Source organism: Malaclemys terrapin, chromosome 6 (genome assembly GCF_027887155.1).
Source record: "Malaclemys terrapin pileata isolate rMalTer1 chromosome 6, rMalTer1.hap1, whole genome shotgun sequence".
Taxonomy (NCBI): domain Eukaryota; kingdom Metazoa; phylum Chordata; order Testudines; family Emydidae; genus Malaclemys; species Malaclemys terrapin.
The window spans coordinates 83,825,666-83,839,654 of NC_071510.1; the positions used below are offsets into that span (position 1 = coordinate 83,825,666).

Sequence of the window (13,989 nt, forward strand, 5' to 3'; positions counted from 1 at the left end):
ACAAAGTACTGCTGTTTTCTCTGCGAATGGGATAGTCGTGCAAGAGATTCCCACTACATCAAGAAAGATTGGCCACTCCGACAGTCATTGGAGTCTGGGAGGAAAAGTGTTCAGCATCCACCACTTGTTGAATCAAGGAAAGATTTTGTTACCACCCTTACACATCAAGCTGGGTCTAATGAAGAACTTTGTCAAGGCCATTGACAAAACACAAGCAGCTTTCAAGTATCTCCGTGGAAAATTTCCAAGGTTAAGTGAAGCTAAGATAAAGGAAGGTGTCTTTGTTGGTCCTCAGATTCGTGAACTTCTTCGAGATGATGCATTTGACCATGCACTGCGTGGCAAGGAAAAGACGGCATGGAAAGCCTTCCAGTTAGTGGCAATAAATTTCCTCGGAAACAACAAGGCAGAGAACTACAGGTTGTTGGTGGAAAACCTCCTCAAGGCATACAAAAGTCTTAGTTGCAACATGTCACTAAAGATACATTTTTGGCACTCTCATCTAGATTTATTTCCACCAAACTGCGGAGCAGTGAGCAACTAGCGCGGCGAGCGATCTCACCAGGACATTGCAACAATAGAGAAACGCTATCAGGGCAAATGGAGCCCATCAATGGTTGCAGACTATTGCTGGACAATGACAAGAGATGCTCCATTTAATGAATACAAGAGACAAGCCAAGAAGTGCCGAGTAGACACTGAATAGGACTAAACTATGTACATAATAGTTTTTTGCCTTTTGTTTCATAATAAATTTTATTTATATAAAACTCTTTTGCTGATTTTAAAGTGTTACATAAACAGGATAGGTGAAATCTTATCATGTAAAGCAACCATAAACACATGAAAAGACCTAAGTTTACAATTTATGATTAAAACTCTACTATCTACACAATATACATAGACATAAAATGTAAAAACTTAAATATTTTAGAACCAGTAGCCAATCACTTGTTTTAATTGTCATATTTGAATTCAGCACATCAAAATACATAATAAATAGCACATTATCTCTGAAGCAGATGACTTCTCAAAAATTGTAGACCAGTGATATCTTGGGTGAAAGAAAATGAATAGAGAGCCCAATCTCCTTGTGGATTCTGTATGCTTGATATGAGTCTTCAGTGCTCTTCTGACATCCAAGATGTGCCATAGTCTCTGTCAGTTACTGTGGGGTTGAACAGAATGAAGGGAGAACAATCTCCTGCTAGGAACATAAAGGAGATTTCACTTTAGGCAAGAGCATTTCTGGAGTTCTAAGCACCACTTTGTTCTCACTGAACACACAGTGACATTCCTGCATAAATAAGGCTGCCAGTTCTGAAACTTGGCGGGCAGACGTAATGGCAACCAGAAAACAGATTTTGAGGAAGAAGGTAAAATGGTGATACAGATATCAGAGGTTCAAAGGGATGAGTGGTTAGAGATTTCAACACCAGTGGTAGGTCCCACTTAGGAAAGAACCATCTAACTGCTGGTCTGGACAGTCTAACTGCTCTGAGGAACCTGGATACTGAGGGTTCTCGGCCAGAGGACTGACACCTGGAGTGCTATGGTGATTGGCTGAAGTCCCTTATCCATTTCTTCTTGGAAGAAGTCCACAATAACTTGACTCCCAGAATCTCTTGGATTTACTCTGTGCTCTTGACACCAAACACTGAATTTGGTCCAGATGGGGGAATAAGCTTTTAGAGTGGAAGCTCTCCTAGAAGAGAGCAGAGTCCCTAAACACTTTGTAAGATAGGCTAACTGCAGCTAATGCTTCCCTTTTGTTATCCTGGTAAGGGTATTCCACAGGGAGCTACTGATTTTTAACCACCAAACCCCACCCTACAGATTTGCACTCCCTCCCGTATCTATCACCAAGGGTGATCTATACCGTAAGGGCCACTTAATGATCTTTCCAATGTTGTTTATACCGTTAGCTAACTATTGTAAAGCGCTTTGGATAAAAACGCTATATAAAAATAACTTAATAATAGAAGATTTTTTGTTCTACAAATAAAAGCACACAACTCATATTTTAATATCAGTAGTCTTACCTTTCTAATGCGATAGATGTGTCCTCTCCACCCCCACTGCGGCAGCCCCTGAGCGGGGGCTGGGAAGGAGAAGGGTCTCCCCCTGCCACAGCAGCCACAGAGCACAGGCTGGGAAGGAGGGCAGTCTCTCTTCGGCAACTGGAGCCCTGGAGCTGGGGAAAGTTGCCTCTCTGGCCGCCGCAGCCCTGCATGTCCCAAATTCCCCCCACCCCCTCTTCTCACCCCACTGCCCCCTCCCACCCACCCCCTATTCTCCCCAAGGCCACCACCTCACCTTACACATGTGTCTTCTCCAGGGTCCAGACATCTAATTAGTGGAGCCATGCCTGCACGACTCCACTAATTAGGTGGGTGTCCCTTAATTCTCGTGTGCCACCACCCAGGCGTGCACCTTAGAGGGAAATATCCGCGGACCACCTGAACAGTGGTCCGCGGATCAGTTTGACAACCTCTGATGTAAATAATGATGAGGACAGGACAGTCATACAGAGTAATCTAAATCACTTGGAAGCTGGGTCCATTCAAACAAAATGTGTTTTAATACAGCCAAATGCAAAGTTATACACCTGGAATCCTGTGTACAGTTCTGGCATCCACATTTTTAAAAGGATGTCAAAAAACTGGTTAGGGTGCAAAAGAGCCATAAAAATGATTTGAGGGCTGGAAAAAAATGCTTTACAGTGAGATACTTTAAAGTTCAATTTGTTTAGCTTATCAAAAAGGAGATTGAGGGGTGACTTGATTATATTGTACAAGTACCTTCATAGGGAGAAAATAGTGGATACTAAAAAGCTCTAATCTGGTTGAGAAAGGCATAAGAACCAATGGCTGGAAGCTGAAGACAGGCAAATTCAAATTAGAACTAAGGCACAAATTTAACACAAAGGGTGAATAAACACCAGAAAAAACTACCATGGGAAATGGTGGCTTATTGTCTTGATGTCTTCTAAGAAGACTTGATGTCTTTCTGGAAGACATACTTTAGCCAAATACAAGTTAGTGGGCTCAACACAGGAGTAGCTGGGTAAAATTCAATGACCTGTGACATCCAAGTTAGACTAGATACCTAATGCTCCCTTCTGGCCCTAAACTCTATGAACAAGCTATTGATCCAAAGCACCTTCCTTTAGCAGAGAGAGAGTATGTGGACTGGTAGCAATCACCGGAGAGCTTCCATTCTGCGGTTCCTGAGCTAGTCTACTCAGAGAGCACCACAGCTTTGAGTTCTCCCGTTCCATTTGGCTTTCTCTGCCACAATGGAGGACAAATGGAGAGAAGGATACCAGCAGGTGGTGCTATTTGGGGACTGAAATTTCAGTCTTCTAAAGGAGAGAGGAAAGAGAAAATGCTCACTAATGCCCCCAAATCATCTCTGTTGGTAGGGTATTCCAGAGTCTTGGGCCTGCTACTCAGATGGTTGTTTTTCTGCCTCCCTGAAGTTTTTACCTCAATGCTATTAGTCAGTTTGTGCCAGATGATTGTCATAATGGATCCTAGATGGAGAAATGATCTTTGACATTGCGTGAGCCTATCCATAAAGGGCTTTGCAGATCAAGACCAAAACCCTGAATTGGATCAAGAAGCCAAAGGGGAACCATGTGCAGATTGTGGAACACTGGCACAAAGATGCTTTCTTCATCGGATCCTGTTTCAAAGATGAGCTATTGTCCATGCTGTTATGCAACACATATAGCTTCCTTGTGAACTTCTTTATCCAGACCTAGGTAAACACTCCAATCTGAAAGTAATAAGTGCATGAACTATTGTAGTAAGTGTTTGTGAGGAAGGGATGGGATCTCTCGGTTAGCCAGAGATGAGGGGAGAAGCTTATGTTGACTGCTGCTATTTGAGTATCCAGAGTCAGAAATGCTTCTGTAATATCTTTGGAGGATGCTTTGTAAGCTGCAGAATGATTGCACACTGAAAAAAATCTTTCACTAATAAGGTTGATAGTTACTTTTAAACGTAAAAAAATATTTGTGCAGCTTGGAATTATATTAGTTCTTTACACTGTAAAAGCCATAGCGTTCATTGGCAGGATGATACAATTTCAGTCATTTTAATATCCATTTAAAATGCATTACTTAGAAAAAAAACTGGATTATTTTTTATTCTTGTGAATCTAATCAGGCAGGTTCTCATCAGCAGTTTCTCCAATAAAATGAAAAAATGCATTTTGTTCTTTCCCCTATAGCAAATGTCCAAAATAATAAGATGTTTAACAAAATGAGTGGAGATTTATAGAAATAAAATAGTTCTATACATATGATAAACATTAATATTTTACTAAATTTTAAATGTATGAACTTTATCTTGATTATGCGGCTGTCGGTAGCTGACAGGGCAATGGAACAAGCTATGTTGGGAATTTCCCTTCTGGATCGTATCCCAAATGAAGTGATTAGAGAACGCAGTGGTGTGAAAGATATTGTTGTGGAAAGCAGATATAATAAGATACAGTGGGCGGGCCACACAGCACGGTTCACGGACAATAGGTGGACCGCAATCATTACTGAATAGTATCCGCGCGAACAGAAAAGACCACCTGGTCGGCCTCCTAGAAGGTGGGAAGATGACATTGTAAAACGTTTTGGACAAACTTGGAGAAGAAAGGCAAGAATGAGAGAAGAATGGTGGACGTGTTGTGATAGGCGCAGTCTTAACGACAGCTGAAGACTGATCGATCCAGGTGATACAGGTGATTTTCATAGCAGCAATACTCAAATCACATTTCGATCTGCAAACTTATGCTTGTACTAGAAACATCTAACATCACTTCAACTAAAAAAAACTTACAGTCAACGGGACTTTATGGATTGCTACTTCCACAGTTTTGGTTGCACCCTCACTGTCTTACACATTAACATGCTGATATCACTCACACACACTGCCCTGGAAGAAACTTAGATGTAGTCTTTTTACAGACTCTGCCAAGAAGTGCCAATAGCAGCAGTAAAGCCAAAGTCGAAACTGAAGAGGCAGCAGACCACTGTGAGCATGGAGAGGAAAAGTGAGCTTGAGCACATTCAGTGCTGTGCTCTTCAAGCCTGCTGATAACACCTTTATAAGCATGAGCAGCAGAACAGAAATCCCCTTATCTCCACACCCAATGCATAGTTTTGCTAAAAATTTTAATGTTTAATTTTAAACATTGTTTAAAGGGTGCTTTACCAGAATCTTGAATATTTTTAAAAATTGGCCAATATAAAAATAATCAAGTTTACAACGTCCTTTATATTACTGAATCAAAGGTAAATATGAAACAATGTAGTGTGTGACTATGAAGAGCTGCATATCCCTAAATCAAATACAGTGAATGAACAGCTGAATTAAAATTTTCCAGTATAACACACACACAGCAATATTATTTTCTTCAGAAATCAAAGTACAATAATCTTTAAAGCCATTATTTTATTTTAATAAAATGATTTTCTAACAATTTACAAACATAATTATTAATATTTTCTAATCACACTGTAAACTTTATCAAATGCAACTAGTCGCTTTGCACTTATTTATTTATTTTTTTAATAAACTAAGAGGGTAGGGTAGAGAAATTCCATAAAATGAGCTTGTCTTTAAAAATTAAATGTGGAGTATATTATAATGTTCCTTATTTTCAAAAGGTAACCCCCCAATAGATATACGGTCCACTTAACGTATATGAAATTGCACATTATTCAAATACATTACTCTGTACAGTAGTATATTTTGAATTGCTCATATTTTGTTAATTACTACAGGCTTCAAATAGGTAGGATCTGAAGCATTAAAAATGGTCTATTCATTCATCTCCAGTTTCTCACACACTACTCCATTTTTGTAGTTCCTGGGAATCATTTATATTCCATATTCTGGCAAAAGATTTTAGCCTTTTTCTGAAAAACAAAACCACAAAAATCAAAATAAGGACATGTATTTAAATTTACAAATATATCAATTAGCCACTGAAAACATGGAAATTGTTTTAAAGTATTTTGCATGCTGTAAAAAAAGGAGCAAGACTTATGAGCTCAAATTAAAATCTTCCAATAAGTCAAAACACTATGTTAACAGTGCCCACTGTAAATATGTGGGTAAAATTTTCTACAATATACATTTAATATTTTTGGTCACTATGATAGGCTCATGAAATGCAACAAATTATCTTCATGAGGCTGCCACGGTACAGAAAGCAACAAGCAAATGGCACAAAAGACTGAGCACAATATATGTCAATGAAGAGAAATAGGAAAGTGGTTTACATAGATAAGAATGTTAAAAACAATACCAACAGTCATTCAATAGCAATACTACAAGTATATATTTCAGCAATGGAAGAGACTAGAAGAAATTTGAGATATATTCTCATAATTTGTAAGTAAATGCACACATCCAATTCCTTTTTTTAATTTTTGAGACCCAAGAAAGATAGTGAGTCAGAGAAACTAAGTAGCAGCAAGATATTTAACATGAGTGAGAATGTGTTTCTGATATTTCACATGAATATGAAAAGCTAGTGAAGTCCTTAGATATATCCAATTAATTTTCCCATATAACATGCAATGAGGTACAGAAAAAATTGACGAGTCAGCTGGCCTTGTAGGTCTAGTGGTAGCACAGTATATTGCTATGTAAGGATCCAATTTTGATCCTCAAGATCATGTCCACATTTCCAAATGGGAAGCAGCTGAGAGTATACTAAATTCCAGTGGGAAGGAACCACTTCTTGTCAACTGCCCGTGACCCTATCTGTCAAGAGTCGTGTTAACAGAAGAAGATGCATCTACAAGTAAATAATAGATGCATATTATCTAACTGACCATACTGCACAATTCTAAGAAATCTTTGTATCCCAAAAATATGAGTGCTTTTCTTTTTTTGAAGATTTCATTTTAAAATGTAAACATTCAAAATATTTAATATTACTATTAGAACCCTGTTGGGTATTTTTTGTCAGAAAATGCTGATTCATCAAAAGGTCTCAATTTTGTTCTGATGTAGAATGGGAACATTTTGAAATTTCAAAAATTATCATAGGATAGGAAAACCATTTCCTATGACCTAATTACTATCAGCCCAATAACGCTTTTGTCTTTGACAAAGAGTATATCACAAAGTAATGCTGCAGATCAAAGAAATTGAGATATTTCAACAAAAAGGTTTCTCAACTCAGACCAATAATTGGAACCTGGGTCTCTCACATCCCAGGTGTATGTCCTAACCATTAGGATATAGAGTGAGTTGCTTTCTTTTTCTGGCCCAATTAATATTTAATTATACAAAGGGAAACAGATCCAACAGGAGACACTGAGATACACCCATTCTAGAATAGCCAGCAGTCTGGTGAGTCAGGGCACCTGCCCAGGAAATCTCAAAAATGTTCATGGAATAGGAAAACCATTTCCCATGCAGTACTAATTACTATCAGTCCAACAAAGCTTTTGTATCTGACAAATAGCATATCACAAATTATTGCTGCAGATTAAAGAAATGGGGATACTGTAGCAAATCAGCAATGTTCTTATAATTTTAAGAGTCAGAAATATAAAGCAACAAAACTAATTATTATTAAAAATGGTTAAAGTCACATTCTTTGGGTAAGAACATCTGCAAAACACTGATATTAGTAAGATTATAAAACTGAAATTAATGGCATGTATAGATATACTGGAAGAAAATGTTTTTATCAAAAAGTAAAAACTGGAACAAAGAATTAGGCACTATACAGATGGAAAACTTCTTATGATATGCAATCGAATGACATGTTTGATAATTTTGGACTAGATAACACATTATTTTAGGCCCCAGATTCTTGAAGGAATCATGAATAAAAGGATGTTATCTGCAAAGTATATGCAAGAGGTCTACAGCAGCATGTGCACTTCCTGGACCAGTAATACCACCAGACATATTGAAACTGGAGTTTACACAATAAGGTACTTCCTTGTTTAAAAACAGGTGAAGATGATGAAACATCAAAATCATCAAAACAAAGACTGAAAATTATATAAAATTATAATACTATGTACATCTCCTAAATTATGCAAGTAGCTGAAGAGTCTGAATTACATAGCAGTACAGTATGTGGACTGTATGCAAGATTGAATAGTAATTTCCACTTTGCAGTTTATTAATACTATTATTATTTATTCTATTATTTGACAAATATACAATGCTATACAATACCAAGTGAAAACATATTTTAAGGCATATGCATACCATTGCAGTGTTAAGGGTCAGTTATCAATCATAATTCTACATTTCCTGATTTGTGAATACTTGATCTCTCAAGTTTTTAACACTTCATTCCAGAAGAAAAGGCCTAAAACTTTTCATAATAAACAATGCTTGTGACATTTTCTGAAGAACTCTGATATCCCTATGGTTTGCAGCAGGACTTTTTACATTTAGCAGGGGAATAGTTTTGAATCAAGGAGGTGCCTTTTGCTGTCATAGAATCTTAGAATATCAGGGTTGGAAGGGACCTCAGGAGGTCATCTAGTCCAACCCCCTGCTCAAAGCGGGACCAATCCCCAGACAGGTTTTTACCCCAGTTCCCTAAATGGCCCCCTCAAGGATTGAACTCACAACCCTGGGTTTAACAGGCCAATGCTCATACCACTGAGCTAACCCCCCCGCGTAATTCCATAGCACCATGTAATTCCATACAGATTAGGCAGAGTTGTAAACTGTTGAAAATCACTATTTTCTATCTGTGGTTCCCACAGTTGAGCTTGTTTGTGGCAGCATACCAAAATTTCATAACATTATGGCAGTGTACACTCAGTGCCCTATTGTGTCACTTCAATATTTATAGTTAGGACAAAATCCAAACATGCAAATGGATTATCTGGATGTTGCCTCAGGGAGATGGGCATTGCACCAGAAAGCAGGAGGCTCTGAGTTCAAGACTCACTTCTGCTGACTACTGCTGCTAATTTTGTACCCTTCACAAATCTTATTAAGCAAAACCTCATACCTCACTGAAAGATTTCATAAATTTGGCGCAGAACCCTGATCTCTAATATGGGAACTCAACTCCCATCTACTTAGCCACATTGCCTCTCAGAAAGAACCCACCGTGATTTTCTCTTTGTCTAGGTTGTCTGTAAAAGAGGCCACTCATATATTTCAGTTTCTTGTGTTGTTGTTGTCTAGTGGCTGGTTCACATAAGATAACAGCCTTCTCCTGCTGACAGCTAGCGTAGTTAGTTCTGTAGTTCAGGTGGTAGAATGCTGTGCTGTGCTGGAGTACTGAAGGCACAAAGTTCAAATCTTGGTGATGATTCCTGGTGAGGGGTTTACTACAGTTGCTGACAAATGAATTTTCTTTTGCTTTTTCTCTTTTTAAAAAACTACATATAAAAAGCTATCTTAAAAGAATAACTATGTAAGCTTAATTATAAGAACTGGAAAATTCAGACAAGCCAGAATTAACATTACCTACTCAACCAAGGTTAGGTTATAACACTGCCTTAGCTGGTTTAAATTGTTTTCTCTTTGCATAGCAGTTTTTAATGACTTTAGAAGCTCACACAGCAGATGATAAAATTAAGACATTTATGAGCAACTTGAGGTTTTACTTTTGAATTATGGGCCATATAATACTGACAAGTATAAATTACTGCATAATTTTTCTTCAACCCTTTATATATCCTCTATGTATATATTAAGGTTTTATTGTTCTGTTCTTAAAACATGACAGTATAAGAATTGGCTTTAAGCTCTGTAGACTGCTTAGCTTCAAAGGAATTGTTTGTATCCCAAAATAATTAGGACCTAAAAAATTTGCCCTGGAAATCCTTCTGCCTATATTATTTATGATAATCAGAAAGAGCTTGAACTATATTACATAGCTAAGAGCTGGTTTGATTTGACATTTCAGATGAGAATCAGAAAAAATCATTAAAGTTTGTAGAAGTCATCTTACAGTGCAGATCCATTATGTACAAACCAACAACATAAACAGATGAATCCTTACAGACTTCAACATTTTATGAGTCTTTAAATCAGATGTAGAAAAAAGTATTTACAGTACCTATCTGTACTTCTGACTAACCTGTTTACATACAGTTGTTAAAATGTTATAAGGTCTATAAGAAGTTATGCCAGTTAATACACTAGAGAATCATCCATCACCTATTGTATAAGACAGGCCCAACTAGAGCACCCTGTAGTGGCAGACTAGGGCTGAAACAGTATGCCTTCCTCAGTTTCCCTCCTTGAGAGGCCACAGTAACTCCATTCCAGACTTCTTACCTCAGTCATACCCTACTTTGGGGCCAGTTTATTACCAAAAGAGTGCAAAACAGTTGATAACAAAAGATCCCAAACATAGTCCATTTATCACCCCCCTGCAGATAGTCTTTAAAAATCACACATTCTCTCGTCCATCAACATAGCACATGCCAAATTCTAGCATCTTCCAACACACCTGGGCTCCTTTTCTGTCTCTCTCTTAGGATAGCCAACCCAGCCCTTCCACCTGGAGCATAACCCCATTCTTCCCAGTGGGAACCTCCACAGACCCTCTGCTGGGAGATCATCCTCACCATTCCCCTAGGCCCCCTCTCCAGCATGAAGACATCAGTGTATAAGCCCCTTCGCAGCTCCTTTGCTTTCAGCCCTCAGCTTTGGATCTTCATTTTAGTGGTTAGCAGACAAATTCCGCTGCTACTCAATGGTCTCCAGCCCTGGCTCTTTGGGCTTGAGGAAGTCAGCCAACAAACCTCTCCTGCTGTTCTCCTGCCTTCAGCCTTTCCCCAGGAACCATGTACAGCAGTAATACTCAGGCCTCAGTGGTTCAGGAGCCAAATTAGCGATCAACATTACCCAACAGAGCCACAGTAGTGTGAATTCACTTTTACATTTACTCTCTCTCAATAAACTTCTCACAGCAAAATGACTGACCAAGTATTATATTTTATCAACTACAATTGGTTAATAACATAGTAATTGGTTGGTTAATAATTAAATCACATCGTGTTTTAATATCTATATTAAAGATATATCAAAGAGCCACAAGAGACACATTAAAGAGCCACTTCGGCTCTCAAACCTCAGTCTGACTATCACTGATGTACAGCTTCCCTCAGGAACCTCCTAGTCTCCTGGGCTCTGGCAGCTCTCAGCTGCCAGTATCTCACTCCCAGGCAGTTCTCACCTGCCCTTCACCTGACCAACTCCTCCACGATCTCAGTCTCTTCCCATTTATATGGCCCAGGTGCCTTCTCTTAAGCCTAATTGGGAAGCAGATGATTAATTACAGGTACATTGGCTTCTTCCTTCTTAAAGGGTCAGTGTCACCCTGTGACACCTACGTAATGTACAGTATATGTATAAGCACATATCTGAAGTTCAATATCAGTAAAAACATTAAAATCCCTAAATTTCTGGAAAATGTAAAGTTTTGAGGTTTATTAAAACTAATACAAAGATATACTCTTATTTAAATCAGAAACAAAGCTCTCCAGGTCCTTCTCTATTTTTATAAATAGCTAGCAAACTCTAAACTCTTAAGTAAATACGTTTAAATTATTTTCTAAATTAAAAATATCTGGGCTAAGTATTTTAAGACATCAACTAATCTTTTTAGTACCTATTAATAAATAAAAAGTTATGTAAATAGACATCACATTTATATTTATTTTCTTCCTGAAGTAAAAATATGTTTTAGACCAGTGGTTCTTAACCTTTACTGCAGCCTGTTCTCGCACCCCTTATCAAAAATCGTTGAAGTAGGTCAGTTCTTTAAACCTAGATATATTTTTTGTTTGTATATTACAGTAATTGTTAAAAAAAATTATAATGTTAATAAATACATAGGTTTGATTAAACAAAGTAGTTGTACTTACGTGCCTGTGCTTAATTTGTGTTTTCTACGTTTTACCTTCTAAAAAAATCTGGCATGTCTCGCACCCCCAGAAAGGGCATCTCACACCCCCAGGGGGTGCACCCCAGGTTAAGAACCACTATTTTAGACAAACAAATTAGCTTACTAAAAATTGCTGTAAAAGATTCAAAATTGTTTCTGCCTACACTGTTTTTTTTAAAATATGAACTAGACATACTGCATATTTTAGGTTTAAACCTTTGATAGGGTGACTGAATATACAACTAATTTCAGTTATTTAATTTATAAAGCTTTGATTAAAAAGGACAGCATGATTTCATACACTTTTTCAAGAGCTGTTTTCATTGTATCTTAATTAAGTATTTAAGTGTGTCTGGTATAACTCTTAATGCTCTTTCTGATACCCCATTTACTGGAAAAAGTTCCCCTACTCACATCTGAAGGTTTCATTACAAACAAAGAATTCATCACAATTATTCTGACCTTTTCATATTCACTAATCCCTCAAGCTCCTTTGATTTGTGAGCTGCCTTCTTTAAGATTTCTTCAGGAACATCTGCTAGTTTAGCAACATTTAGTCCATAACTCCTTGCAGCAACTCCTCTAGTTATTTGATAAAGAAAAGTGATAAATTCAGGATTCTCTTCATCTTCAGGTCCTAGAGAATAAGTAAAAAAAAAAAAAAAAATCACTATTGTATCAATAAAACTCAAGGTCCTGAAGATTAAGTTGACAGAACAACAACATATTATCCGTACAATTCATAGAATCATAGAATATCGGGGTTGGAAGGGACTTCAGGAGGTCATGTATCCTCCTTAATAACCATACCCTACAAGGAACATTAAGCCAAAAAAAAGATGGATTATTTCAAGTGCCAAAATGTCTCCTAGCTAGCTAGTATACTTTCCATAGCCCCTTTCCAATAGCTTTATTCTCATTTGGGGCCTGATCACTGAGAAGTTGTGTGTGTGGAGAAGCTACAGAATTGGGCCCTATCTCTTTGTAAGGCTGGTAAAGTTACTGACACTAATTTAGGCTACATTTACACTGGACACCACTGCTGGCAACATGTAGGATATGTGTAGGTACGCATCACAATGAAAAGCAGGCTTCATCTCACTGTGGTATGTCTCTACACACATCAGTGAAAGGCTGTGGCGGCGGAATGCATTTGGAAAAGGCTCTGGCAGCAGGGAGCTGCCAGAGTCTCTCTCTGTTGCCTCCACCCCGCCAGAGCCTCTCCTCACTGCCAGTCCTTTTTCTGTGGCTGAGGCCTTCTCTACACTAAAGAGAAAAGTCGATCTAAGCTACGCAATTTGAGTTATGTGAATAGTTTAACTCAAATTGACGTAGCTTAGACCAACTTAATGCGGGGTGATGTCGACGGGAGACACTCTATCGACCACCGATGCATTGATTGCGGCAACGTCGATCCTCTGGTAAGTATAGACAAGCCCTGAGAAAGGCTCTAGCAGCTCCTGTGGCAGGGAAAGGTGCCAGCAGTGGTGAGACAGTGGGACTCTACACTGCTAAAAGTAGCAGTGTAGACAGGGGAGGCAATGCTCGGGCACGTAGAGAGTGGTGTACGATATGTACCCTAAAGGTTCATATGTATCTTTACTCACCTAAGCAATGCCTCACTGGCTACACTGTTCTATATACCCGTGTTGCTGGGGTGTGCAGTGTATGTACTCTACACGCTGCCATAAGTAGTGAGCAGGGTAGACATACCCTTAGAGTACAGTTTAAATACATAAAACTAGTTCTCCAGAACATAATATCATGTCTCTCCAATATTCCTGAACAGACATGGAGGAGTGGAGAAAGTGCCAGGACCCGCCGGGTTGCACGCCGGGACTCTGCACACCCAGCACACCGAAAGGCTCTCTGGTCAACAGTGAGTTAGGTGCCTGGGTTTGATTAGAGGAAGAGTAGAGGGTGGGGATGGTGGAGCTGCAGTTACAGTTGGAAGTTACAGATAAGGGTGGTCGTCCAAAGGTTCAGGTGGGAGCACAAAAGTCATCACGGCTGTTGCAACCATGATGATTCCTTTCCTCTGTCCCTGTGGAGATCCCCAGTGCATACCCCACTTATTCAGGCTTTGTGTTG

General features: G+C 38.6%; 1 protein-coding gene across 1 annotated transcript in view; it reads right to left on the reverse strand.

Annotated features, from left to right (window-relative positions):
* Nucleotides 1-5,156: 5,156 nt before the first annotated feature.
* Nucleotides 5,157-13,989, reverse strand: part of MSH3 (mutS homolog 3) — a 200,506-nt gene continuing 191,673 nt past the window's right edge. Inside the window, exons 23-24 of the mRNA XM_054032575.1 lie at nucleotides 12,361-12,535; nucleotides 5,157-5,920 (exon numbers count right to left, since the gene is read on the reverse strand). Coding sequence (XP_053888550.1) covers nucleotides 5,845-5,920; nucleotides 12,361-12,535 — 251 coding nt within the window. The 3' untranslated portion in view covers nucleotides 5,157-5,844. The remainder of the gene's footprint in view (nucleotides 5,921-12,360; nucleotides 12,536-13,989) is intronic.